This window comes from Ornithorhynchus anatinus, chromosome 2 (genome assembly GCF_004115215.2).
Source record: "Ornithorhynchus anatinus isolate Pmale09 chromosome 2, mOrnAna1.pri.v4, whole genome shotgun sequence".
NCBI classification, from domain to species: domain Eukaryota; kingdom Metazoa; phylum Chordata; class Mammalia; order Monotremata; family Ornithorhynchidae; genus Ornithorhynchus; species Ornithorhynchus anatinus.
Window position 1 is genome coordinate 7,083,876 of NC_041729.1, and position 27,473 is coordinate 7,111,348.

The 27,473-nt window shown below is 43.7% G+C and overlaps 1 protein-coding gene and 1 non-coding gene across 18 annotated transcripts in view; both read left to right on the top strand.

The window, feature by feature from the left end:
- EP400 (E1A binding protein p400) overlaps positions 1 to 27,473 on the top strand; it is a 105,902-nt gene that overhangs the window by 66,641 nt on the left and 11,788 nt on the right. For 9 of the 17 annotated variants that reach the window (XM_029050089.1, XM_029050078.1, XM_029050121.1 and 6 more), the window contains 22 exons: positions 281 to 564; positions 711 to 913; positions 1,017 to 1,186; positions 2,204 to 2,400; positions 3,269 to 3,380; positions 3,645 to 3,788; positions 3,977 to 4,135; positions 4,823 to 4,906; positions 5,839 to 5,967; positions 13,188 to 13,232; positions 13,314 to 13,467; positions 14,011 to 14,270; positions 14,630 to 14,803; positions 16,101 to 16,148; positions 17,254 to 17,390; positions 17,570 to 17,626; positions 17,936 to 18,014; positions 22,888 to 23,091; positions 25,071 to 25,116; positions 25,205 to 25,314; positions 26,790 to 26,994; positions 27,146 to 27,318. In XM_029050089.1, the coding sequence (XP_028905922.1) occupies positions 281 to 564; positions 711 to 913; positions 1,017 to 1,186; positions 2,204 to 2,400; positions 3,269 to 3,380; positions 3,645 to 3,788; positions 3,977 to 4,135; positions 4,823 to 4,906; positions 5,839 to 5,967; positions 13,188 to 13,232; positions 13,314 to 13,467; positions 14,011 to 14,270; positions 14,630 to 14,803; positions 16,101 to 16,148; positions 17,254 to 17,390; positions 17,570 to 17,626; positions 17,936 to 18,014; positions 22,888 to 23,091; positions 25,071 to 25,116; positions 25,205 to 25,314; positions 26,790 to 26,994; positions 27,146 to 27,318 (3,174 nt within the window). The remainder of the gene's footprint in view (positions 1 to 280; positions 565 to 710; positions 914 to 1,016; positions 1,187 to 2,203; positions 2,401 to 3,268; positions 3,381 to 3,644; positions 3,789 to 3,976; positions 4,136 to 4,822; positions 4,907 to 5,838; positions 5,968 to 13,187; positions 13,233 to 13,313; positions 13,468 to 14,010; positions 14,271 to 14,629; positions 14,804 to 16,100; positions 16,149 to 17,253; positions 17,391 to 17,569; positions 17,627 to 17,935; positions 18,015 to 22,887; positions 23,092 to 25,070; positions 25,117 to 25,204; positions 25,315 to 26,789; positions 26,995 to 27,145; positions 27,319 to 27,473) is intronic. The other 8 variants (XM_029050110.1, XM_029050180.1, XM_029050187.1 and 5 more) reach the window with 3 other exon arrangements.
- LOC114809481 lies at positions 1,775 to 1,909 on the top strand. The gene has a single exon (XR_003757265.1). It is a non-coding gene; the product is annotated as a small nucleolar RNA SNORA49 (small nucleolar RNA).

Sequence of the window (27,473 nt, forward strand, 5' to 3'; positions counted from 1 at the left end):
TTGACTTTTTGATACATTACTTTTCTCAGGAGTTAATTTTTAAAGTCGGCGTGGGGAAGTTAGTCTTATACACCAATTAATTTAGATTATAAATGCTTCATGGGGAGGAGCCATTTTGGTGTATATTGATTTGCACAGCGTGCCACACAGCCTCATATGCCCGTGAACTCTTCAGAAATTGTATTCGATTTGTCTAACATTTTATTTCTTGCCTCTCAGTTAAAACCGAGTCACCAAAATACATCAGTAACAAGGTTCTCCGTTTCTTTTTTTAATAAAGGAGGAAAAGGCCAGACTTCTGAAGGAGCGCCTGGACCGAATATATTTTGGCAACGAACGCCGCTGTACCCGAGTTCCGGTCTATGGCCGAGATTTGTTAGGAATTTTTTCTTTGTTTGGTGAAAAAAAGATGCCTCAGCCTGGATATTCCAGCAAAAATAAATGGAGGTGGGCTGGATTGGTGAACTGTTGCCTCTCAGCATTAAGAAGCCCAAATGATCCCTTGCGGTGTCTAATTTTGACATCAGAGCAACGAAAAGAATCCCTCCAGGATGCTATGAATAGGTATTTGACTTGTCCGAAGACACTGATCTATTCACACCTTAATAGTTTCCGTCCCTCTTCGAAATCTGGGACCGACATGTCTACTAAAATGGGCATTTCTAAGGTATCATTAGCCAACCTAATGAGATAATATCTTCATTTTTCAGGGTGGGTTGCGTGCTTCCTGCAGTAGTAGCTGCACCGCCTCATATGAGTGTAGCCAAACCTCCGGCTTCGTACAGCCACAGAATGAAACTTTTCAGGCATCGCCTGAAAGAACAAGCCACTCCGTATTTACAACAGTTACGGCAGATAACGGCTCTGCGTTTGTTGCAGTTTCCTGACCTCAGACTGGTGCAATACGATTCAGGTATAAAAGGCGAAAGTTGGATGGGGAGTAGGCCAAGTTCAGGGCGTCGGTGGTAGTAGATGGTTTGGATTTTACTGAACACATTTTACTCCCCTTAAAATAGGAAAGTTGGAAGCTCTGGCCGTGTTGCTTCAGAAGCTGAAATCTGAGGGACGCCGGGTGCTGATTTTATCACAGATGATGCTAATGTTAGACATTTTAGAGATGTTCTTAAACTTCCATTATCTCACCTATATCAGAGTGGATGAAAACGCTAACAGTGAACAGCGCTTGGTAAGCCACGTTTTTATCTCTATCATGGATATTAGCAAGAGGGCCCAGCATGGTGGTCAACAACTGATTCCGAGGAGTCTAAGCTCCATAGTTGTAGTTACGAAGTGTAATAAGTGCTTAAATGTCAAGCACTGCACTGAGCATTGGGTTTGTTCCAAAATATTTAGATCAGACAGCCCCTGTCCCACATAGGACTCATAATCAGAGGAAAGGAGAGAAATGTCGTATTCTCCCATTTTACAATTAAGGGCGATCTGATGCTGAGAAGTTTAAGTGACTTGCCCAAGGATACCCAGCGGGGTTGTGGCAGAGCTGACATTGGAACCCGGGTTTTATGATACTTAGTCACTCGCTCTTTCCATTAGGATTGTGCCTTTTAGTTCTATTGCATATTCCCAAGTGTCCAGCACAAGTGTCCAGCGTGTAGAAGCTAACTAAACGATACTGAAATTCATACAATTCGTGAGTTTACTGGGGTCTGTTCTGTAACCAATGTTAATGTATTTTGATTGGGATCATTTAGTTGTCCTTCCTGAGGGTTTTTTAATTATTATTATTATTATTTTATTTAATTTTTGGTAGCTTCCTCTTCCTCAGCCTTACTCCAGGGGCTTTCTTGCTCATAGAGTGCCCTGGCATTGCCTGAGGATAAATCAAAAAGCCCATATCCCTCCCCAGTAGGAGCCTGATTTTCCTTTGGGGCCTACAGTTTGGGCTGACACAGATCACCCTTTTTACCATCCTGCCTAAAGACCTGGTTAAAATATGAACAACACTAAAAGGCCTTTTTCATTTTTCGTATGAAAATCAGAAAAGATTTAGGGAGAATTATTCAAAGGTTGTGAATATTTTTCATGCAAAGAGAATAAATCAGACCATGCCTAAAAAAATCATGCAACTTTTGGACGAATGTAATACTTAGAGATGACAAATTGTTGTTAAGATATGGGCGTTAGTGTCAAGTTTCTCAACTTTTAATTGTTTGGGATTATTGCAAGCATTTTATTTCCAATTTAGGAATTGATGAAGAGTTTCAATAGAGATAAAAGGATATTTTGTGCCATCATTTCTACGCACAGCCGTTCTACTGGTGTAAATCTTGTAGAAGCGGATACGGTTGTATTTTATGACAATGATTTAAATCCAGTGATGGATGCAAAGGCTCAAGAGTGGTGTGAGAGAATTGGGAGATGCAAGGACATTCACATCTACAGGTGACGATTGTAGCAAAAATTTTAAAGTTGCTCCCAGGGAGAGACAGAGCTATAAGGTTCTTGAGGGCAAGGAGCGTGTATCATTTCTGTTTTATGTTCCCAACTGCCTAGTATGTGGTCAGTAAATGATCAAAAGAAGATGATGATGAGAGAAATATTCCTCATGCTTTAAAAAGCTACAGAGCTTAAGCGTGACTTTTTTTTTACCAGAAAGATTATGGTTGAGGAAATTCAGCCTTTAGGAATAGTGCTGCTTTTATCTATCTTCTTTGTAGCTCACATTTTATACTTATATTTTGCTAATTGATTTTTTTTGGTCTCCACTTTTCTTTAGCTCTCTCAGAAGACTTCTTAATAAATTATACATTTTTACCAATGTGTGGGGTTGTGGGATTTTAAATTGTTTTAAAGTCAGCTAGGCCTATCAACATTTTTACAAAAAGGATAGACTCCTTTTTGCCTTCAAAAACAAAGTATAAAATGGATTAAAGTCTTGAAATTATACTGATTAAAGTTTTGGAGGCCTGGCTTTTTTAAACAAAGCAGCCCCAGAAAACCCTCTACAGAGATTTATATTTTGACCCTGTCGGAACGATTGGTTCCATTTAAACTTGACTATTTTTACTCAGTAACAAGCGAGTGTGTATTGCTATAGTGGGCTTTATAGGAAGAAAAATAACATAGTTACTTTCTTTTGTTGAAGAGCATTATTAACATAACTTCTGCACATCTTAGTTAAAGTTAAACTAAGGGCCTTTTATTTTCAGATACTATTTCTCTTTGGTCACTGCTGTTAATGTTTCTTCCAATTAGCATGTTTTTTTAGTGAAATGCAGGGTGATGGAATGGGCATGCTTTTGTTTTACAGGCTAGTGAGTGGCAATTCTATAGAAGAGAAACTGTTGAAAAATGGAACGAAGGATCTGATAAGAGAAGTAGCTGCTCAGGGAAATGATTATTCCATGGCATTTCTAACACAGGTATTTTTAAAGTATGAATTATCCCTGAGTTGTATTTTATGGAATCCAGGGTTGTTTGGATATACAGGCGTTAAGATATACTAATCAATTGATTTGCTATTCAGGATTCATTTTGGGCTGAATTTTAGGTCGGGTATGAAGACGCTATGTCTGCCTATTTACCGTGTATCTGCCCCAATGCTTAGCACATAGGATGCACTTAACAGACGCCATGATTATTATTATTTAATGTGGTAAGACAAAATATGCAATTTGATTTTTCAGCAAACAATTCAAGAGCTTTTTGAGGTTTATTCCCCTTTGGAGGATTCTGGATTTCGTGTGAAAGCTGAGGAATTTGTGGTACTTTCTCAGGAGCCCTCCCCTGCAGAAACCATTGCACCCAGGATCGCAAGACCTTTTATAGAGGTAGGAATGGGAATTAAGCTTAGCCAAAGGGTTAATGGGAAAAATATTTTGGGGGTCTGGGTCGTCATTTCAGGGACTAGCAGTGACTTTGCATTGCCTATTCTACAATGGAAAAATAAGGTTTTGGAGCAGATTTTTCTCATGGTATTTTTAATGTTACTGAAATTTTCTTTTATGAATTTCTCAAGGCTCTAAACAGCATTGAATCTCTGGAGGATGATCCACAAAACTATTCAGAGGAGGCAATGACTGAGTCGCCTCCTGATATCTTATCTTCCAACGTAGATGATTCAAAAGTTAAAGAAGAACCTTCACAGTTAGATGAATTTGCCGACTTTATGGAACAGGTAGAGTGGTTTCTTTAAGATGGCTGTGATGTTTTTCCATTTTTAGAAGGGAGGATCTTTGGCGCTCCTTCCTTAGGGATCAACACCCCTCAGCTCTGGGAACTGGATTCCCAGTCTTGCTCATTCCGCATTTGATGACACTTGAGAGTTTCGCACAAAAATATCCAACGTGCCAGCTTTCTGACTTGTTCTCTGAACCCTTTTGCTCCCCAGCTCAAAATGAAAGGTTGGCCCCTATGGATAGGGTAGTGAAGATTTCAATAGTTTTATTATTTGAAGTGCGTGCCCATGTACTTTATAGAAGGGGGTGATCTTCTCTTGGGGAAAGACTTAGATCAGTAATGGTCAGTATCCTACTACAGGAAAGCAGCAGAGCCGGGGAAAGAGCACAGACCTGGGAGTCAGAGGGACCTGGTTTTAATCCTGGCTCTGCCACTTGTCTTCTGTGTGACCTTGGGCAAGTCACTTAATTTCTCTGTGCCTCAGTTTCCTCATCTTTAAAATGAGAATTAAGACTGTGAGCCCTATGAGGGACAGGACTGTGTCCAACATGATTATCTTGTATCTACCCCAGTGCTTAGTACTGTGCCCAACAGGTGTAATAAGCGCTTAACAAGTATTAGTATTATTATTATTTTAATGTTATTATTATTCCTTGAAATGTTTGAAAATGTTTTTCTCCAACAGCTCACACCGATTGAGAAATATGCTCTGAATTACCTGGAATTATTTCATACTTCTCTTGATCAGGAAAAACAGAGAGATGCTGAGGTAAGAAAATAAAGTTTTGCTATAAATTTCTTAACCATTTAACAAATAAATGTCCAACACTTTTACCAGACCTCTAAATTTTCCCATCTGTTTTTATTCAAATTGAATGACAGAAGAAGGCAGAAAATGCGGGAAGCCTTGAAAGCTTTGCTTAGTGATTTAATTGCATATTTCAGTGTTGTTCAAAAGGATATGAAATGAGACATTTTTGCGTAATTTCTAGAATAAAACTTTTCAAGGTGATCGCTCACGAGCCAAATAGTAAACATCAAGTGATGTGGCAAAATTTAAAAACAAACTGCTGAAACTCAGTTCACCAGCATCGAGGACATGCTCACTGCAATGCAGCTTAACTCGATAGGACCCAAGGGGAATTGGTGATAGCAGGACCATGAGAGAGCTAAGGAAGAGTGGGTGAAATGGGGTCTACGCAAGCAGAGATGGACAAAAAAACTGTTTTTGAAAATCGAGTGTCAAGCAGTGTGGCTTTAGATCATTGTGGAGAAGAATTTCAGGAGCAGACCACCAGCAGCAGGGGGTTGGTTTCCTTGACTAGGGACTCTAGGAAAGTTGGGACACAAGCCAGAGTCACAAATGACAAAAGACTCTAATAGCAAATACCTCAGCACAGGACATAGACTAGAATGGGTTATCGACTGTGCAGAGATTTTTCACCCGCCCCCTTGGATAACATCTCACCTTGAGTAACAACACTAATACCTACAGAGCAGTTTTGTTAAAGCAGATTCTTTGAAGGAGTGTGCACTCTATGTCACCCTCAGGTTCCTATTAGAAAACTTTTTTTGTCCTGTCCCTCCAGTTTTATCAGGGAATATAATTCATCGATATACTTTGTGTAATTTCTGTCAGATTTTTCAATTTGAGGCCATGATTTTAAAGATTCTTTTTTCCCGGTTGAATTCTCTTTGTAGGAAGTAGCAAAGGTGTCCAAGGAATGGGAATCAAAAAATGCCAAGATGCTCAAAGAAAGGGAAGTCAAAATGCTTGTGGAAGAGGAGGAAGAATTGTTGACCTATACCAGAGAAGATGCATATAATATGGTAATTTATGGTGGTTTGGAGTAAAAGTCCTGTGAAAGCGCAAAGACTTTTGGTGATGATTATTGGAATTGTTAATAATCTGCAGGCCAATAGTCCTTAAGGCACATTGGCGAAAAAGTAGCCATTCAGTGTCTGATAGAGAAACCATAATTTTAATCTGTTCTCTAGGGCACTTTTCATAAGTTCTGAGAACTGCACAAGTTGACTGTGCCGTAAACTCGTGGAGGGTAGAAACACTATCTTCTCTTTTTATTCTAGACTCCCAATTGTTCTTCATTCAGCAGGCACTCAGTAAATACTAGTGATGGTGATACTGATGTCTGAATTCTGGGAAAATGTGCATCCAGTTACTGAGGCTAATTCTCCACTCAGCCTGAGGTAGCACATTTTCTTGACAGCCAGCATGGGGAGAGCTGGCGGGGGTGTGGGAAGGAGGACCTGTAGGGTGAAGCGGTCGTGCAGCTAGGCGGACAATGAATGCTGTAATCACGAGAGTTTCTCTGGTTGTCTCTGCCTGTTCAGTTGTTTTTCTCATTTGCTCTCAATGTGAATGAATTGTGGGGTGAGAGGGTGTGTTTTATTGATTAATAGAGATGAGTAAGATGTTGTTCTAGTTGTCTGACACTGGGCTCGTTGCCCAGGTCTCGCTAAGGGGTAGGTGATGGGTTTCAGGAGGAGGCCCTGGATACACAAAAGGCCCTGGGGGCCTCCCCTTCTTGGAGCCAGATTTAGATCCAGGCAGAGGACGAGCAGCAGGATCAGACAAACTTTTCTCTCTCTCAGACCATGGTTACTTTTTGGTGTTTTTTCTGGACTTGTTTCTTTGGCCCTGGAGGAGTGAGAGACCTGGTGGCCGAAGAACGCATTAAGTCGTTAGCAAAAGCTGAGTGAGTTGTTCACTGAACTATTACTGTTTTCCATTCAGCAGCTTTTCAGTGTATGGTTATACTCTCACATCTTCTACCTGTTGATCTCCAGAACTTTATATAGGCCTGTTAGGGGTACAGCCAGGTTCTGCTGCTGAGAGAGCGCACTAAAGTGTTCTGTTCCATGAGCACAGGCCACGTGGGGTTTTTTGAGGAAGACCCCCAGCGACTGGTACAGTGGATATGTCCCAACAGTGGGTTACAGAATGGATGAGGACCTTGGGTCTGTCACATTCACTGTTCTGTGGCCACCGATCACACCCACCCGTAAGCTAACCAGCCATCTTGCAAGGTGTGCCGTGGCTTCAGAGGACTGGGGAGAAGAGTGCGGATGGTTCAGTGCAAAACATCACTGCCAATGCTAAACAATTCCAGTTCAAATCCTGCTGAAGGTGGGATACCTCCATACCTGTTTTCAAAGAAAAGTCCTACATAGTAGACGGTCTGGCGTCTTGGTCTCTGAAGAGGCAGCCTTGCCCCTTGGCAGCATCCTGCATGGTTGAACAGCCCCGTTTAGCAGTGTACTGCCCACCCCCAATGGGGAAGGGACTAGCAGAGGTGTCCCTAAAACATCTCCTGCCTCATCCAAACCTGGCTCATCAGTAAGTAGAGATTGGTGAGCTGTATATCTCCGGTGGCCAAACAATCAGGAAGAAGACAACTTGTGAAAATAACCATCAAATTACGGAATATCAGGATGCCGGATGGTGAAATGATCATCGGCCTATAAGAAGAACAGCTTTAGTAATGCATGAATTGGCCAGGGGTGGTATCGATATCGGAATACTAAGTAAAAGGAGATTTGTAAAAGGAGGACAGATCACAGAGGTAGCCCTGGATGCATCACCTTTTGTAGGTACCCTCCCTCTTCAGGATGACACTTAGTGGGGTTGGGTTTGCAGTCAGACAACAACTAATATTGGGCCTCTCAGATCTGCTCCAGATGTAGAAACCTGATGTCAGTATGCCTGCCCCTGAAACAAACTACCATTATATGCACTTATGCCCCCACGGGGTCAAACTGCAATGAAGATAAAGTTCTCTGAAGATTTAGACAGACAGCGCAATGTAGACCAACAGGAGTAATAATATCTTGTAAATGAATTGTAATGGGTGGTTTCATTGCTTGAGTAGGAAGTAATGGCCACCCATACAGGGAGGTCATCAGGCTGCCTGGGCTTGGTAACTCAGCAGAAGAGGTGTACTTTTATTGAGAGAGTAAATCAAATGCTGCTGCACAATCACAGCCATCGTCTTTACACCTGCAAACAAAAGAAAGACCTCCTGGATGCATCCATATTCTAAACAGTGGCATCTTATTGATCTCAAAGGTATACAGATCCTAGCTAATACGTGTGAAGCAGAATGGCATAAGCTCATAGCTAATATTGTTCATAAACCACTGCTCAAAAACTGGCCTCCAAGTCACTGAAACACCTGAACGTCAAGCTCCTGGAGAATGAAAACACCAGCAAGCAATTCTGCAGCAAGATCGCCTCAGCCTTGCTTAAAAAACAAAACAAAAAAACAAACCACAATCGCCATCATATGCGGTGAATGGGCACGTAAATGTGATACATAGTTTTACTCTGTGCCTAACACTGTACTAAACTCTGGGGAAGATAGAAGATAATTAGGTCAGCACTGTTCCTGCTCCACATGGGGCTCAAAGTCTAAAGGGGAGGGAGAACAGGTATTGAAGCCCCACTGTAATGATGTAAAAACTGAGGCTCAGAGAAGTTAAGAGACTCACCCAAGTCACACAGCAGGCAAGTGGCAGAACCAGGAATAGAACCCAGGTCTCTTGGCTCCCAGGCCTGTGCCCTTTCCATTTGGCCATGCTGCTTTTGCCCTTTTGGCTTCATGTGCTCATGTACTTGTGCGATGGGGCACTGTTGACAGAAATGCAGGCACCAGGCTGTTATCATTAATCTGAAATTTATCCTCACCTGCTATAACTGCTCTCTTCCTGCTTCTCCCTCGATTCCTTTGTCCACCTGCCCACAGCAAGTATTCAAGACTTTTAACTCCCTCCCTAAACTCCTAGTGTCTCCCCTCCACTGCCCAATGACCGTACCAACTACTTTGTTGACAAAATTGAAGCCATCAGGTGTGAGTCCTCAAAATCTCTCCCTCACCTCTCAAGTCCCCTCCTGTGCCCCCATCCTTTCTCTCATCCTTCCCAGCCATACCTTGAGGAGATCTGTCTGCTTGCTTTCAAAATCTACCCCCTTCACCTGCACCTCCAACCCTTCATGCCTTATAGAAACACTTGTGCCTACTTCCCTTCCCTTTCTGCCATCTTTAGTTTCTCATTCTCCAATGGCTCCTTCCCTGCTAATGCTCTTATTATGTGTCTCCATGCTAGAAAAAAACCCTCTCTCAGCCACACCCCCCCACCTCCTGCCATAGTAGCCAGCTGTCACTCCGTTTCAATCCTACCATTCCTGTCCAAACACTTCAAATGGTGGTTTACACCCGTGGTCTCCACTTCCTCTTTAACAGGTTGTTCTCCCTCCTATCCTCCTTGATTCCTTGGCAGCCTTTGACACTGTGAAAAGATCACCCCTTTCTTCTGGAAACACTGTTTAACTTAAGTTTTTGTGACAGTGCATTCCTGGGTCTCTTGCCTTGCCAGCCGATCCTTATTACCTTTTGCTGGCTCTTCCTGTACTCTCTGCTCCCTAACTGGATTTCCTCAAGTCTGTTTTGGGTCACCTTTTGCCTTCCTAAATCAACTCCCTTAGGAATTTTGCCATTCTCATGACTTTATCCCTTCTTCTACCTGGTGTCTCCCAGGTCACTCTCTCACATCTGCTTGCAGGACATTGCTCTGTGGATGTCTCACAAGCATCTCCAGCTTAACATGTTCAGAATCGAACTCATCTTCTCTCCTGAATTCTCTCCCCTTCCTAACTTTTATGTTCCCATTGACAACAGTACCATCCTCCCCATCTCAAGCCCACAGTTTGGGCATTATCCTTGACTTCTTTCTCTCTTTCATCTCCAAAGCCTGTCTCTTCATTTTTCTCAACTCCAGAATCCACACCTTCTCTCCATCCAAACTGCCACAATACTTGTCCAAGCATTTGGCCTATCCCAACTCAACTGCGGCATCAACCTACTCACCTTTCTGCTTCCAGCTTCTCTCCTCACCAATTTCTACTTCATTCTTCTACCCAGATCGTTTTTCTAAATCATCTTTTTTCACATATCTTCCACTCAGAAGCTTCCAGTGACTGGCCATTTCTTTCTTCCTCAAGCAAAAACTTTTAACCATCAGTTTTAAGGCACTCAATCAACTTTCTCCCTCCAATTTATCCTTGCTTCTCTCCTACACCTGAGCCTGCTCTATTCATTTCCCCCAACCAACCTATTCACTGTATCTTGTCTCTCTCCCCACTGATCTCTTGCTCTCTCCCTTCTGCCTGGAATTTCCTTTCATATTTAGCAGACAATTGCTGTACCCATCTTTAAGGCCCTTATTAGTTCGTATGTTCACCAGGGAGTCTTCCTTCCCTGATTAATCACTCATCAACCTGTCCTGCCTTCCCCATGCACCCTCTCCCCCAATGCTCCAGCAGTTCCACCATTACCTAGACTATTCATTCTTCTGCCGCATGTTTTCGGAACACTTTTGTACATATCTTTAAACTCTGATGTTTCCTCTCTAGCTGAAATTTATTGTCGCTCACCTGCTATGTTATAAATTCCTTGGGGGCAGAAATCATGCCCACTATTGTATATCCTCCCAAATACTGATATATTCAGTGCAAAATGAGTGCTCGGTATCTCCAATTGATTATTGTTCACCTTAGCTGTAGATCACAATTATCGTCAACAACATTTACCGAATGCCTACTGCAGGTAGAGCACTCTAGTGCTCAGAACAGTGCTTGGCACATAGTAAGCACTTAAATACCATTATTGTTATTATTACTAAGCACTTGGAGATGTATAAGAGAAGCAGAACAGACATTCCCTGTCCTCAAGTAGCTCATGTCCTCCCCTTCCTTCCCTAGATGTTATCCAGGACAGAGGGAAGAATGTAGGGAGGTGAATGTAGGAAATTTCTATCCTCTCTGCTTCGGATCCTGGCATAGATAAGCCTCAGAGCATATTTTGCTTAAAAAATGAATTTTTCCCTGGGCTTACTGTTTTCTGAAAGACTGATAGTCTCCTGTTTTGTAAGATGTATACATTTGGGAAAATGGGATTTGGTGAGTTTAAGGTATTGTAATTTAGAGTACAGGGATAATTGTAATTGCAGTTGGCAGTTTTGTAAAGCACAATTTACATGCCCTTCAAAATATGAAGGTCTTTATTTACTACATCATGATTTGGTTTTTAAATAGTATGCTGTGTGTTCACTGGGAATTCCATCCCTTCCATCTGTGCTTCCAACCCCATCACTTGCCTTATCCCTTTTTCCTTCCTTGCCCACCACTGTCAACCACTCTCTCTTCAATGGCTCCTTTCTCTCTGCTTTCAAACACGTTCACGAATCCCCATCCTAATGAAAACCCCCAAACCCTCCCTTATCGCCACTGCACGCTCCAGTTATCGCTCTATCTCCCTCCTACCATTCCTTTCCAAATTTCTCACATGAATAGCTCACACCTGCCGTCTCCACTTCCTCTCCCCCAGCAATCTGACTTCTGCCCCCTCCATTCCAGTTTCACTCATGACCTCCTCCTTGCCTCCAAATCCAATGGCTTTTTCTCCATCCTAATCCTCCTAGATTGCTCGGCTGCCTTCCACACTGGACCCCCTCGTCCTCTTTGACTAACCTGGATTTCACTGACATATTTTTTTAAATTTTCCTCTCCCTCTCTGCGTGCTCCTTTTCACTCTCTTTCTCTGACTTGTCTGATTCCCATCCCCTAACTGTGGGGATGTCCCTGAGGCTCCCCCTTTTATTCTCCATTTTCACCCATTCCCTTGGAGAACTCATTTGCTCCAACAGCTTCAACTACCATCCCTATGTGGATGACTCCCAGATCTTCCTCTCCACCCCCAACTTCTCCCCTGTGCAGTCTCACATTTCTGCTTCCCTTCTGGACATCTCAACTTGGATGTACTACTGACAGCTCAACATGTTCAAAACAGAACCCTTTTTTCCTCACTCTAACCCCTCCTCCAACTTTCCCATCACTGTTGACAACACCACTGTCCTTTCTGTCTGGCAAGCCTGCAATGTGGGCATTGTCCTCAACTCATCTATCTCATTCAGCCCACGTAGTCAGTCACCAAATCCTATCGGGGCACCAAATCAGCCCATTCTGCTATATCCAAACTGCCGCCCAGCTGATCCAAACACTTGACAAATCCTGCTTCAACTACTGCATCAGTTTCTCCTTTCAAATCTGTACTTCATTCTGCTGCCCAGACCGTTTTTCTAAAACATTATTCTGCACACGTCTCCTTATTCCTCAGAAACCTCCGTTGATTGCCCGTTCATCTCCACATCAAACGTAAACTCCTCTTCATTGGCTCTGAGGCACTCTTTGACATAGCCCAAACACTTTGCTCCGCTGACACCAGCCTACTCACCTTGTCTCATCTTTCTACCTATTGACCTCTTGGCTTATACCCTCCCTCCTGTCTGAAACTCCCTTCACAGTCAGTCACATTTATTGAGCGCTTACAGAGTGCAGAGCACTGTACTAAGCACTTGGGAGAGTACAGTACAGCAATATAAGACACATTCCTGTCCCACAACGAACATACAGTCTAGAGGGTCTCTGGTAGCTGACAGACCACCACTCTCTCCATCTTCACAGCCCTACTGAAATCATATCTCCTCCAGGAAGCCTTTCCTGATGGACATTGTATCACCTCACCCTGTTTTCCCTTCCTTCTGCCTCATTCATGCCCATAAGTCCATTCCCCCTAAGCACTTTAATACCCTCCCCTCTCTCACCACCTGAACAATTATGTATGTATTCTGTAGACTGTAAGCTCGATGTGGCCAGGGAACGTATCTACCAACTCTGTTGTATCGTACTTTCCCAATCGCTTAGAACAGTGCTGTACAGAGAGTAAGCTCTCAGTATGATTGATTGATGTTCTTATACGCTGTTGATTTCCCCCCCATCAGTAACGTATTTTAATTCCTATCTCCCCCACTAGATTGTAAGCTCCTTGAGGGCAAGGATCGTGTCTAGCAACTGGATTATACTCTGTCAAGCATTTAGTACAGTGTTCTGCCCTCAGTAAGTGCACGGTAAATAAAATCCATTGTGTTTTTTCTATTTTAATTTCAAACTTTGAAAATTTCCTGTCTTCTTTTAGGAATATGTCTACGAAGATCCAGATGGACAGACAGAAATAATGCCAGTAAGTCCATTAATTTAATGACTGTAATTTGAAGTTTCTTATCCATTTCCAAACCTAATAGAAATTCTGTTTTTTGTATAGCTTTGGACTCCACCAACTCCACCTCAGGACGATAATGATATCTACATCGATTCTGTTATGTGTTTGATGTATGAAAATATCCCTGTTCCAGAATCTAAACTGCCTCCTGTGTATGTGAGGAAGGAGCGAAAGCGACACAAAACAGATCCCTCTGGTAAATACTGTTGCCAGCAAGTTTTGAGACATTGGGGGTTTTTTTTGGTTTTGTTTTGTTAGCTTTGATGGTTCGGGTTATGATGAATCCTCTTTTTATTGTTCCCGAATTGTACTTTCCAAGTGCTTAGTATAGTGCTCTGCACACAATAAGTGCTCAGTAAATACGATTGAATGAATGAATGAATGAGATAATCCCGTAGGTGTTTTACAATTTAGGAAAACCAGCAAAATTATGCTGCCTTTATCATATCCATCACATGACTTTGTGACTTGATTTCAAAATTGAACTTGTTAATGGTTCATGTTATGGTTGTATGTAATGGTGGAGAAGATTTATTTGTCCTGAGGACCATTTAAAAAGCCTCTACCAATTGTAGATGCTCTGAAATCTGAAGCCCTCAGTACCTCACTTGGACAGAAAATTTTCCATACTCATGCTTCCCTTTTTAGCCCAACAATGTTCCCTTACTGTGCCTTTTTGATTTTCCTTTAAGTTTCTCCTGTCTTGACAAGATACCCTCTTTTTACTGTCACACTGAAGACAGCCCCCCTGTTCTAGCTTCAGGTAGGAAGAAGAAGCAGCGGCACGGGGAGGTGGTCATCCCTCCTCGATCGTTGTTTGACCGGGCGACTCCGGGGATGCTGAAGATGCGCCGCGAGGGCAAAGAGCAGAAGAAGAACATCCTGCTGAAACAGCAAACCCAATTCGCCAAGCCTTTGCCAACGTTTGTCAAGCCGACCACAGAGACCGGTCAGGACAACCCGGAGTGGCTCATTAGTGAAGACTGGGCATTGCTACAGGTAAAAGGAGATTTTTTTCCCCCATTAAGACTTCTTGTGGAAATGGTCAGCTATCCATGCGACCATGTCTCCTTTTGGATCTGTCTCCCCTGATTAGACTGTGAGACTGTCATTGGGCAGGGATTGTCTCTCTCTGTTGCTGAATTGTACATTCCAAGTGCTTAGTACAGTGCTCTGCACATAGTAAGCGCTCAACATGAATGAATGGATCAGAAGTCCTGTGACGTGTAAGCTCATCATGGGCAGGGAACATGCCGGTCAACTCTGTTACACTGTACTCTCCTAAGTGCAGTGGTCTGCACACGGTAAGCACTCAATGAATATGACCGATTGATCGGATACGCTTGTCTCTTCCCTAGGCCGTGAAGCAGTTGCTTGAGCTTCCTTTAAATCTCGCCGTCATGTCACCGGCGCACACCCCCAACTGGGATCTCGTTAGCGACGTCGTTAATTCTTGCAGCCGCGTTTACCGCTCTTCCAAGCAGTGCCGAAACCGATACGAAAACGTCATCATTCCAAGGGAAGAAGGAAAGGTGAGTTTCAGCTTCATTCTGCCTTCCCATGGAAGACTGGAATCACCGGTACATTAGTCTTCATTATTTAGATGACCGCTCCACTGCAACAGTTCTCCATCGCACCAACGCATTCCGTCCAGCAACCGAGTTTTATGCCAGCATTGTCACCGGGCACACATTATGCAAGCTCGTCACTCTTCAAATCGTTGTGCCGTTATCCTCATTTCACTTTAAAGCTAAAGTGCTGGCCTAAGAATAGATGGCGTAGGGCATTTCTGCTTGGCACTGAAATTAGTCAAAGAACAGCTCGTTTCTTGCTGTTCTACTGCTCGATCCTTGAGCTCCTGCTGGGCGACAGAGGTTCAAAAGGCAATGTGGCAAAATGGTTTTTATTTTAGAATTTACTATAAACACTGAAATGATTGGCGTTTAAATGAAGCACAGCAAATGAATAGGTTTCATTCAAAAGCAAACCGCAGAATAGTAGCAGTTGCACAAAGCCCGAAAAAGGGACAGACTTTATGTCTATAAACTTTGAAGATGAGGAAAAAATTGCAACATCCCATATTTAGATTACTTTCCCTTAAGTTTTTCTTCTTGGAACACGTATCTTTGTCTCTCTTATGTTGGTCTGGCTTTCTTCTTGCAAGTGCCTCTCTCTTGCTGCATGACTATTTGACTCTCCTTGGAAAACCTGAAACTACCAATCCTCCAAAGCTTCTATTTGGGTTTATCCAAGTCACCACGGGGCATTTTGGTAAGGGCATTCCTCTTTTGAGGTTCAGCTTCTACCTGGAACAAATTCTCTATTGTTCCGGAATGTATTTACAAAGGCAAAGTGCCTCAGCAATTACAAATAGATGGCAGATTTACATCCATTCTAATGGCCCCCTTGAATTCCTGTCTGAGTGTGAACACCATGATGATTACATCTTTCCATCAGTAACAATCGGTGTAAAAGGCAGGCATCTTCAGGCTCCATAATTTCAGATCCCAAATTAGTCATTTGGAAAATTAGGATTTGGTGTTTTCTTGGGAAAATTACAAAATTTCTTTCTCCAGTAGCTGCGGCAAAATAGCATTCACTCTAAGTCATTAATTTCCATTTTTCTCACAATGAAAAACTGGTGAGTTTGAAGCATTTGTTTGCTTACCACAAACTGACCTGTCATCATAATACCATTTTGTGGTATCTTCACCAACAAGACTTCCTGAAATGCTTTATGTCTGTATGTTTTTGGAAGCATTAATGGTAATTAGCCATAAACTTAATATGGAAAAAAAAATAAAGCTAAAATCTTTTCTTCTTTTATAGCTGCTTTATGAAGCTAATCCAAAGAAAAAGGCAAAAAATATTTATAAGGTATGAAGGTGATGTTCTGAATAAAATTGGAAAACCTTGTTTTAGAGCTGATGCAGAGAAGCACACAGGGAAAGACTCAATATAGCATGATTTGGTAGCCCACCGGAGCTCGAAAATTCAGAATTTGCTACAGTGTCTTTCGTGCCTATGTTTAAAGGATTTGCTTCTTGGCAATAGAGAACCAAATCATGACCCGTTCATTGGCAGCAATAGGGAATTTCCTGCAGCTCCAAACCCCGTTTCACCGTGAGACTTAGATTCCCCGTCGTCCTGGTGTGGGGAAATGTAGCCTGCTGGCACCAGGGTATCAGAATGAAATTCACACTCAACTTTAAACCAAAAAGAGATGTTTCAATAGGAATTCCTGTACCTCTCAGCCTTCCCTCACTTTTTTTCTCAGTAAACTGAATGATCTGGTGTTTTATAGAGTCACAGTCTCTTTCTTGCTCTCCCTCTTTTCCTCTGCTGAATTCAATACAGGAATGCTACGAATACAAGACTGTAGAACAGTAATTGGTGCTTGTTATACTCTGACTCTTCGCTTTGCATGTTTATTTTCTAGTCCTAACTCTTCTCAGATGTTGCTTGCTTTTTGTGAAATTTCAGTCAGTAATTAAGGAGTAGATTCCCATATATTATGGTAATGAACAAATGAACAGCTAGAGGAGGTTCTTAGGGGTGAGCACTTGATATGAAATTAGAGTCCGTCTGGCCAGAATTCGTGGGGAGGAAAGTCTGCCTCACCCAGAAAACTGAAATCTTTCCTCAGTATATATTTTGGTTTACTACTGAAATTATGTTGTTATTCTTCTAAGTGGTCAAAAGAAATTAATTTCCACTGCTGGATTCCATGATGTATATGTATTAACAATTCAATCAGTGGTGTTTATTGAGCGCTTACTCTGTGCAGAGCAAATTTTTTCTGAGTTTGTGCCTTTCCTACTGAAATGGTAGGAATAAAGGAAGCTTGATGTGTTAAATGATAGGGAGTTGAAGTAAAATGTTCATCAGATCCAGATCAACACACCTGTTCTTGGTATCTGAGGTAACTGAAGATCCAGGTTGATGTTTTTATTTTTATTCTGTCGTGCATTTTTTTTTCCAGAGTAAAAATAATCGCCCTCTGCGTACCAGCCAGATCTATGCCCAAGATGAGAATGCAACACACACTCAGCTGTACACAAATCACTTTGACTTAATGAAAATGACTGCCGGAAAGCGAAGTCCCCCAATCAAGCCCTTGTATGTTTAATGTTCATGTTCATTTTCTGTCAAGTGGATTTCTTGGTAGAATAATTTGTGGTTTTAGTGGGAAAGGGGATTAATGGGGTTCCTCTCCATAGGTCAGACTTTGTTTTATAGAATTATTCTGTGTGTTTCACCTCGGTTTCATAACAGCTTTTAATTTCGACCCCTCTTAGACTTGGCATGAACCCTTTCCAGAAGAACCCAAAACATGCTTCGGTGCTAGCAGAAAGGTGGGTTGCCGGAAATTATCATTCTGTTGTTCATCAGTGTGTCGGGGAGGCTCTCTGGGCTCGTGGTGGCTTATGGTGACTTTGGTTAGCAACTGCCATCAATTTTAGTAGTATGCTGTTCAAAGTTCTAGTCCCAAATAACCCGTTTGAAATTATGGCACGGAATAAGGTTAGCCATTCCCTTATGTTTAGAGATTGGGTAGCTCATTCCCGCTAAACTGGAAGGTTGGGAAATTATGCCTTGTTTTAAGATACCTGGAATAAGGACTTAACTCAGTGTGGTGTTTCACTTCTTACTTTTATTTTCAGTGGAATCAACTATGACAAGCCCCTGCCTCCGATTCAGGTTGCATCCCTGCGTGCAGAACGAATTGCAAAAGAGAAAAAGGTACAGTGATGACCCCGTATTTCAACTACGTTCATTCTGATCTCATAGAAAGCATCTCCAGGCGACAGCTTTCTGTTTAATAATGGTAGAGGCTTGAAAGCTAGCTTCTTGGTGACAGTTATATTTCCACTGGATTGTCACTAGAATGGGACATGATAGTGGAGGCAGGGGGGGACTCAACACATGCTCGATGCCTGCACACACCACACCTGATTTTCCCAGCAAGGAGTCCAGTGGTTGGTACAGTGGATGTGAGCGTTGCACTCAGCCCTGATGTTTAAGCTGGATGAGGGTAGTGTGAAAAGTAGCATGTGCTAGTGGGAAGAGCACAGGCCAGGGAGTCAGAGGCCCTGGGTTCTTATCCCAGCTCCTCCATCGTCTGGCCTTCAGCAAGTCTCAACTTCTCGGTGCCTCACTTCCCTCACTTTCACACAGTAAGCACTCGATAAATATGATAGAGTGAATGAATCTGCAAAATGGGGATTCAATACCTCTTCCCCTTCCTCCTTAGACAGAGCCCCATGTGGGGTCTGATAATCTTGAATCTACCTCAGTGCTTCGTACGGTGCTCGGTAAGCGCTTGACAAATACTACAGTTATTATGAGGGCACAGGCAGGTCTGCTGCCAGAGGAGCGCACTGACCTCACTGTTTCAGGGCCACTGACTCTGTTCCTCCCCTCACCAGCCACCTGGCAGTGAATCCTGATGGCTACAGGGGGACACATCCCCACTAAGGAAAAATGACTCATGCTCATGTCTAACTGTTGTTACCTCTTACCTTGCGGTCCAAGTCCCGACCTCTTATTACAAAGGAAAAGCATCCCTAATGTAGTTTCCATCACAACAGTGGCTTCTCATCAATTACCTCGCAGCACGGCGGAAGACTCAGCTGCCGTGTGCGGAGGAGGGTTGCTGGTTGGACTGGTATCTGATATGCTCCAATCACACCCTTCAAAGGCCTGTTGAAGGCACATCTCCTCCAACAGGCCTTCCCTGACAAGCCCTCTTTCCTCTTCTCCCACTCCCTTCTGCGTCACCCTGATTTAATCCCTTTATTCATCTCCCCATCCCCGCCCCACAGCACTTTTGTACATAACCGTAATTGACTTATTTATATTGGTGTCCGTCTCCCCCTCTGGACTCTAAGCTCGTTGTGGGCAGGGCATGTGTTTGTTTGTTGTTATATTTTTACTCTCCCAAGCATTTAGTACAGTGCTCTGCACACAGAAAGCGCTCAGCAAATACGACGGACTGACACACCGATGTCATATCCATTGTGTTGAAAAACGGTCTTCAAACCGACCACTTAGCTATAAGTGTATTTCTCTACAGCCTTGGAAACAATAATAAGCCTGAATGGCCATCCCCAACGTAGACAATGAACAGGCAGTTCTCCACAATCCTGTAGAGCAGGCAGCCGCCATCAGGACATTGGGTGGGCCCCAGCAAAGTCACCGACATTTGTTTGATGTGGTAACTCAGAGATGAATCTTCTTGCAGCAAAGCAATTACTGCACCAATGACAAAAATAAAGTGTACAGAAATACATCATGGACATGGAGGTGAAGTGAAAGGACATGCATGACAGGTGACGGGAGGTCAAAGCAGAGGCGATCCAGAGATATTTAGACTGTTGCAGCGTAGCGTAGTGGATAGAGCAAGGCCTGGGAGTCAGGAGGACCTGGGTTTGAATCCTGACCCTCAATAATTATTATTATTAGTGTTATGGTACTTGTTAAGTGCTTACTATGTGCCAAGAACTGTTCTAAGCTCTGGGGTAGATACAGGGTACTTAAGTGCTGTGTGACCTTCGACAAGTCACTTCACTTCTCTGTGCTTCAGTTACCTTGTCTGTAAAATGGGGATTGAGACTGTGAACCCCACGTGGGACAGGGACTGTGTCCACCCGATTTGCTCTTATCCGCCCCAGGATTTAGAGCAGTGCCTGATACATAGTAAGCGCTTAACAAATAGCATAATATTACTGTTATTATGATTATTGTCACAAAGTCCAGAACTGTAAAGGCATTATGTGGCACGTTTGAAGAGTGAACATAGCTAACAGAGCAGGAGAGAATCTTGAATGGAAGGGATATTCTCCTCAGCACACCTCCTACTACTGAAAATCATCCTCAACACACCTCCTACTGTTGAAAGTCAGGCCCTTCCAATGTGCAAATAGTAATGTTAATAATGTTGGTATTAAGCGCTTACTATGTGCAAAGCACTGTTCTAAGTGCTGGGGGGGATACAAGGTTGTCCCACGTGGGCCTCACAGTCTTAATCCCCATTTTACAGATGAGGGAATTGAGGCACAGAGAAGGGAAGTGACTTGCCCAAAGTCACAGCTGACAAGCGGCGGAGGCGGGATTAGAACCCATGACCTCTGACTCCCAAGCCTGGGCTTTTTCCACTGAGCCACGCCTATCGCAACTGCTGAAGAAGTTCAGTGCCAGGAAAAATAATAAAGCACTTGGATCCAGTGGCACCTGAGATAAAATTTACAAGCACGGAGAGGAAATTTTCCTTAAACACTTAAGGGAGCTCTTTCTCAGCATATGGAACACTGAGACAATCTCACAGGATGGCGAAGATGCCACCAGGCGTCACCACTGTTAAGGAAAACGGAAGATCAGATTGAGACACATCATTTCTTCCCATTGCCAGTGAGATTGGTGTGGGCAGGGAAAGTACTCTCCCAAGCGCTTATGTGTGCTTTGCACACAGTAAGCACTCAAGAAATACAATCGACCGAATGAAGATCCTAGTCGGGATACTTCTGGATTGGCTATTGAAATGAATTGTCAACTGAAAGATACCAGAGTGACAGTGCGGCTTGAGGTCACAGAGTGGCACAGTGATCCCGGTCTGTTCAGCGGGTCAGATAGAGATAAGCAGGGAGTAGCACTGAGATCTGAATATGAAAGCACTTGACCCCCATTAGGAGATCTGGTCTCTGGAAACTGCTCAGTAAGTTTGGCTGGCTGAGACAGAGCCAGGTTGCCCTTTCTGATTCATTCCCCAACTCTACAGGGGGGGAAAGGAGAGAGATGTATAGTTGGGCTCAGCTCTGTCACATTTCTTCTATGCCACCCTGCTGGAAGAGGCACCAAGAGCCTTGGGTGCAGATGATACCATATGGTTTTGCTTCTCTGGGAAACTCTATTTTAACTCATCGGACTTGGAACCACATGCAAAATTCTAGAAACAGTTAGTCAAGAATTTCTAGTTGCCGATCCGTGGCCCACGTCCTACCTCTGACCTGGAATGCCCTCCCTCCTCACCTCCACCAAACTAACTCTCTTCCCCTCTTCAAAGCCCTACTGAGAGCTCACTTTCTCTGGGAGGCCTTCCCACACTGAGCCCTCCCTTTCCCTCTGCCCCTCCTCCCCTCCCCATTCCCCTTACTCCCTCCCTCTGCTCTAACCCTTCCCCTCCCCACAGTATTTGTGTATATTTTTATATATTATTTATTACTCTACTTTATTAATGACATGTATATATCTATGATTCTACTTATAATAATAATGTTGGCATTTGTTAAGCCCTTACCATGTGCAAAGCACTGTTCTAAGCGCTGGGGAGGATACAAGGTGATCAGGTTGTCCCACATGGGGCTCACAGTCTTAATCCCCATTTTACAAATGAGGTAACTAAGGCACAGAGAAGTTAAGTGACTTGCCCAAAGTTACACAGCTGACAGGTAGCAGAGCTGGGATTTGAACCCGTGAACTCTGACTCCCCAGCCCATGCTGTTTCCACTGAGCCACGCTGCTACTCTATAATAATTACAGCATTTGTTAAGTGCTTACTCTGTGCAAAACACTGTTCTAAGCGCTGGGGAGGATACAAGGTGATCAGGTTGTCCCACGTGGGGCTCACAGTCTTAATCCCCATTTTTACAGATGAGGTAACTGAGGCATAGAGAAGTGACTTGCCCAGAGTCACACAGCTGACAAGCGGCTGAACTGGGATTTGAACCCATGACCTCCGACTCCCAAGCCCGTATCTATTTTGATGGTAGTGATGCCTGACTGCTTGTTTTGTTTTGTTGTCTGTCTCCCCCTTTTAGACTGTGAGCCCGTTGTTGGGCAGGAATCGTCTCTGTTGCCGAATTGTACTTTCCAAGCGCTTAGTACAGTGCTCTGCACACATTAAGTGCTCAATAAATATGATTGAATGAATGAATGAATGAACACATCCAAGATGAAGTTGAAGCATGTATGTAAACTGCTCTATGAGCTTGCAGTGAGTGCCGGGGGGGGATTGCTGGGTGTGACTGAAAGGTCTAATGAGGCATAATAAGGTTGGGTGGAAAACAGATGGCAACCAGAGCTTTTGGTTTTGGTGGCTCGCTTTTTCTAAGTCTGTAGAATTCCTAGCAGTTTAATAATAGATCGAAGGTTTACAGGTATTTTCCTGTGGTTTTCTTTTCCTTGTAAAATTTCACAAGACGTTTTTATTTTAGAAAACTCCAGAAAAATTGCGAAGATTTTCTTTTTTTCTCCTGTCTTTCAAAGTTCAATTTATTGGTCTACTTCTCTGCATGTCCTTAAATTCCGAGAACAGCGTCTGCCTTGGATTGGTTCTTGGAAACCCAAAAAATCAGGTTAATTTAAAACCCAGCCGAGGCTACCTCAGGTAGGCATTTCGTGAACGCTCTGATGATTTTAATTCTTCGACTTGTAGACGGTTTCCCCCGACTCTTTTTTACATATATTTCAGGGCAGTCTTCAGAAGGGAACCACAGGATGTCCACGGCGGTGTCAGAACTCGACAGGATTAGATTAATGTGCTCCAACACAAGGATTTCTCCCTGCGCAGTCTTTGGACCTCCTCCTCACAGTTGTTTGTTTTCTGCTGTGTCTCCAGGCTTTGGCTGAACAGCAGAGAGCACAGCAGCAGACGGGCCCACAGCCTCCCCAGCAACAGACAGGGCAGCAACCAGCAGGGCAGCCAGCCGCCCAACCTCAACCCCCAGCCCAACCTCAAGTGGTGCAGCCGCAGCAGCAGCAGCAGCAGCAGCAGCCGAAGGTGCAGACTGCGATAAGCCCTGTGGCCAGCACTGCAGTACTGGTGAGATGAGGACTCTGTGTCTGTTGGTTGGTCGGTTTCTTCGTATTCATTCATTCGCTCGACCGTATTGATTGAGCGCTTACCGCGTGCAGAGCCCTTGGAAAGTACAGTTCGTCAACATAGAGACGATCCCTACTCAACGACGGGCCCACAGTCTAGAAGGGGGAGACAGACGACAAAACAAAACAAGTAATAATAATAATGTTGGTATTTGTTAAGCGCTTACTGTGTGCAGAGCACTGTTCTAAACCCTGGGGTAGATACAGGGTAATGAGGTTGTCCCAAGTGAGGCTCACAGTCTTAATCCCCATTTTACAGATGAGGTGACTGAGGCACAGAGAAGTTAAATGACTTGCCCACAGTCACACAGCTGACATGTGGCAGAGCTGGGATAGACAGGTACCAGTAGCATCAAAATAGATAAAGAGAATTACAGATATAGACACATCATTAATAAAATAGAATGATAAATAGGTACAGATGTACACAGTGCTGTGGGGCGGGAAATGGGGTAGAGCAGAGGGAGGGAGTCGGGGCGATGGGGAGGGGAGGGGAGGAGGAGCAGAGAAAAAGAGGGGCTCAGTCTGGGAAGGCCTCCTGGGAGAGGTGAGCCAGTGACCCAGGATGCATATTCTGTAAAAGGAACCAACCAAGAACTGTCCTTTTTCTTTTTTTCTCTTTCCTCAATTTTTGTATTTGTGGCCCTCAGAGTTGGAAAAACCTGGCTTCTAATCCCGGCTCCCCCACTTGTCTGCTGTGTGACCTTGGGCAAGTCACTGAGCTTTTCTCTGCCTCAGTTCCCTCATCTGTAAATTGGGGATTAAGACAGTGGGCCTTCTGTGGGACAGGGACGGTATCCATCCTGATTATCTTGTATCTAATCCAGCGCTTAGAACAGTGCCTGGAATATAGTAAACACTTAACAAATACCACAGTTGTTATTATAAGAAGAGACAATATGGTGTAAACAACTTTCTTTTGACCCACCTGTGTCGTTTAGGAATTCATATATCATTAAATAACTGGGGAATTAACTTTTTTTTCAGGCAGTTTGATATGGTTGCAGAGGGGATTGTTCTTAAGTAGCCTGGGAAATAGAAAAATTGTTGAACTGCTTGCTCTGCTTGAGGCTTTTAGATTTCATATGGTCCAAATGATTTATAATGCATATGCTGTGATATAAAGAATCAAAATGGATATTGAGTGCACGGTCTTCATAACAAGACAGGAGATATCCTGTTAAGGGGTAACTTAGATTTGGTAAAGGCAGAGATGCAGTGGGAAAACCAGTTCATCATTGCGGTCTTGATTTAAGCATTCACTCTATGCCAACTTCTAGGTTTTCAGCTTTTTGGTCTTTTTTGGCAGCCTCTAACTCAAACTTTCAACGCTGTTGTCCATAGCACAGCTTATGTACAATGAATAATGTACAATGAGTACAATGAGCAGGGAAGCAGCGTGGCTCAGTGGAAAGAGCCTGGGCTTGGGAGTCAGAGGTCATGGGTTCGAATCCCGACTCTGCCACTTGTCAGCTGGGTGACTGTGGGCAAGCCACTTAACTTCTCTGTGCCTCAGTTAACTCATCTGTAAAATTGGATGAAGACTGTGAGCCTCACGTGGGACAATCTGATTACCCTGTGTCTACCCCAGCGCTTAGAACAGTGCTCTGCACATAGCGCTTAACAAATACCAACATTATTATTATTATTAATACAAGGTTCAGAAGTTACATCAAACCAAATTCTGCTCCATTTTTTGAGGGGGTGTCAGGTTGAACTCTTTTCAGTTAAAGTAGAAATGTAAAGCTTTTACATAGGTTTAGTGATGTAGAATATAATTATTTTGTCATAGATAGGAATTTCGTTAAGTATCGCATGAATTTATTATTCTGAACTAATTAAAAAGATTCCGAAAACTTGAGTTTTATGAACTGTAAATAAGTAATAGTCTACTCACCCAAGTCTTTTTTCCCCAAACAGGCTGGTACAATTAAGCCATCAGTTACTGGAACAAGCATACCAACTGGTAAGAAGGCTAAGGAAAGCTATTTGAGGAAATAAGAAATGCCACTTAATTATTTTTAATTCTCTTGCCTTAAATATTGTCTTTGCAGGTACAGTTAGTGGCAACGTTATAGTGAATACAATAGCTGGCGTCCCCGCTGCTACCTTTCAGTCTATTAACAAACGTCTCGCTTCACCTGTAGTGCCTGGAACCTTGACAGTGAGTTATCTGTATTTCTCATTAAAATATTTCCATTTCATGGGTGGAAAGAACAGGAGCCTGGGAGTCAGAGGACCTGAGTTCTCATCCTGCCTGCTGTGTGACCTTGAGCAAGTCCCTTCACTTCTCTGTGCCTCAGCTACCTCATCTGTAAAATGGGGATCAAGACTGTGAGACACAGACGGTTGTGGGAATCACAGGATGAGGGTTCTAGTCCCGGCTCTACCACTTGTCTGCTGTGTGTCCTTGGGCAAGCAGCTTCACTTCTCTGTGCCTCAGTTACCTTAGCTGTAAAATGGGGATTAAGACTGTGAGCCTCACGTGGGGCAACATGATTACCTTGTAACTACCCTAGCGCTTAGAACGGTGTGTAGCACCTGATAAGCACTTAAATACCATAATCATAAACATAACAAATACCATAAAAAAACCCCAATAATCAGTCTACCCTGCCTGCATGTCATATGTATGGCCTTCCCCTCTGCTCCCAACCCTAAACATGTCGTTCCCACCGTGTTACCTTGCTGAGGGCGAATCAGCAGTACCATTGGACGGCACCCCAAGTTGGCTGTATGTTTCTCCTTGATCGAGCAGTCAACTCAATTGATAAAGGACCAGAAAAGGTGCACTACTCTCTTTCAAAGGGCAGGGATAGAACCGTGTCAGTGAGAGAAGACATACTGTTGCATTCTCACAGTCGGTAATGTCTTCTTTGAAAACAGAAGACAACGGCGTGTGTATAGAGAGAACCCTGGCCTAGTGGAAAGGGGACGGCCTGGGAGTCAGAGGCCCTGGATTCTAATCCCGGCTCTGCCAATTTCTCTGTCAATTTCTAGCTGTAGGGTCTTGGGCAAATCTCCTAACTTCTTAGGGCCTCAATTTCCTCAGCTGTAAAATGGGGATTCAGTACCTGTTCTCCCTCCCTGTACAGACGATGAGCCCCATGCTGGATAGGGACCGTATTCGACCTGATTGACTTCTGTCTACCCCAGCGTTTAGAACAGTGTTTGACACATAGAGAAGCAGCGTGGCTCAGTGGAAAGAGCCTCCACTTGGGAGTTAGAGGTCATGGGTTCGAATCCTGGCTCTGCCATTTGTCAGCTGTGTGACTGTGGGCAAGTCACTGCACTTCTCTGTGCCTCAGTTACCTCATCTGTAAAATGGGGATGAAGACTGTGAGCCCCACGTGGGACAAACTGATTACCCTGTATCTACCCTAGTGCTTAGAACAGTGCTCTGCACATAGTAAGCGCATAACAAATACCAACATAGTGCGTAACAAGTACCGTGAAGAAAGAAAAAACATGTGAAACAAGGGATTGAAGTACTTGGTTCATCTCCATTAAACGCAGATTTAGAATATGTGTCCTGGAATAATTTTCAAGCTATATTTTTTTCTCTTTAAAATAGTATTGTGCTTTTTTAAAAATTCCTCTGAGACACACTGCTGATTATGTTTCCGTGCTTTCTTGTAGACTTCAGGAGGGGCTGCCCCGGCCCAGGTGGTCCACCCCCAGCAGCGAACGGTTACCACTCCCGCCGCCTCCACCGAACTGGTGCCGATAGCATCCACCCAGGGGGTCCGAGCCGTCACCTCGGCCCCCGCCCCAGCGGTCGTGACCACCAACCTCACCCCTGTCCAGACCCAGACGAGGTCTCTTGTGACTCAGGTGACTCAAGGTAAAGCTCGATCTCCCTCTCGCTTTATGCTTAGGAACATCAGTCCGGCTACTTTTAAAGTTCTGTTTGGCGTGGGAAGGAAGTGTGGGAGAACCGGATGTGAGAAAGGGCAATCCAGTCATCTAATCCCAAAGAATGAATTTCTTTTCAGCGACGGGAGTTCAGCTTCCTGGCAAGACCATCAGCCCTGCCCACTTCCAGCTTCTCAGGCAGCAACAGCAACAGCAGCAGCAGCAGCAACAGGCCACTCAGGTGCAAGTCCCACAGCTCCAGGGCCAGGCCCAGTCTCCCGCCCAGATCAAAGCCGTGGGGAAGTTAACGCAGGTAAGAAGCGCTTTTTCAAGTATTTTAGGAGGGAGTATCAGGTGGTTTAAAAGTGCAGGATTAAGGGGTGGACACCGGTCTGCTCTGCTGTCATCAACATTTAGCAAGATAATTAGTGGGTTTCCAAATGTCGCATTGTCAGAGAATCATTCGCC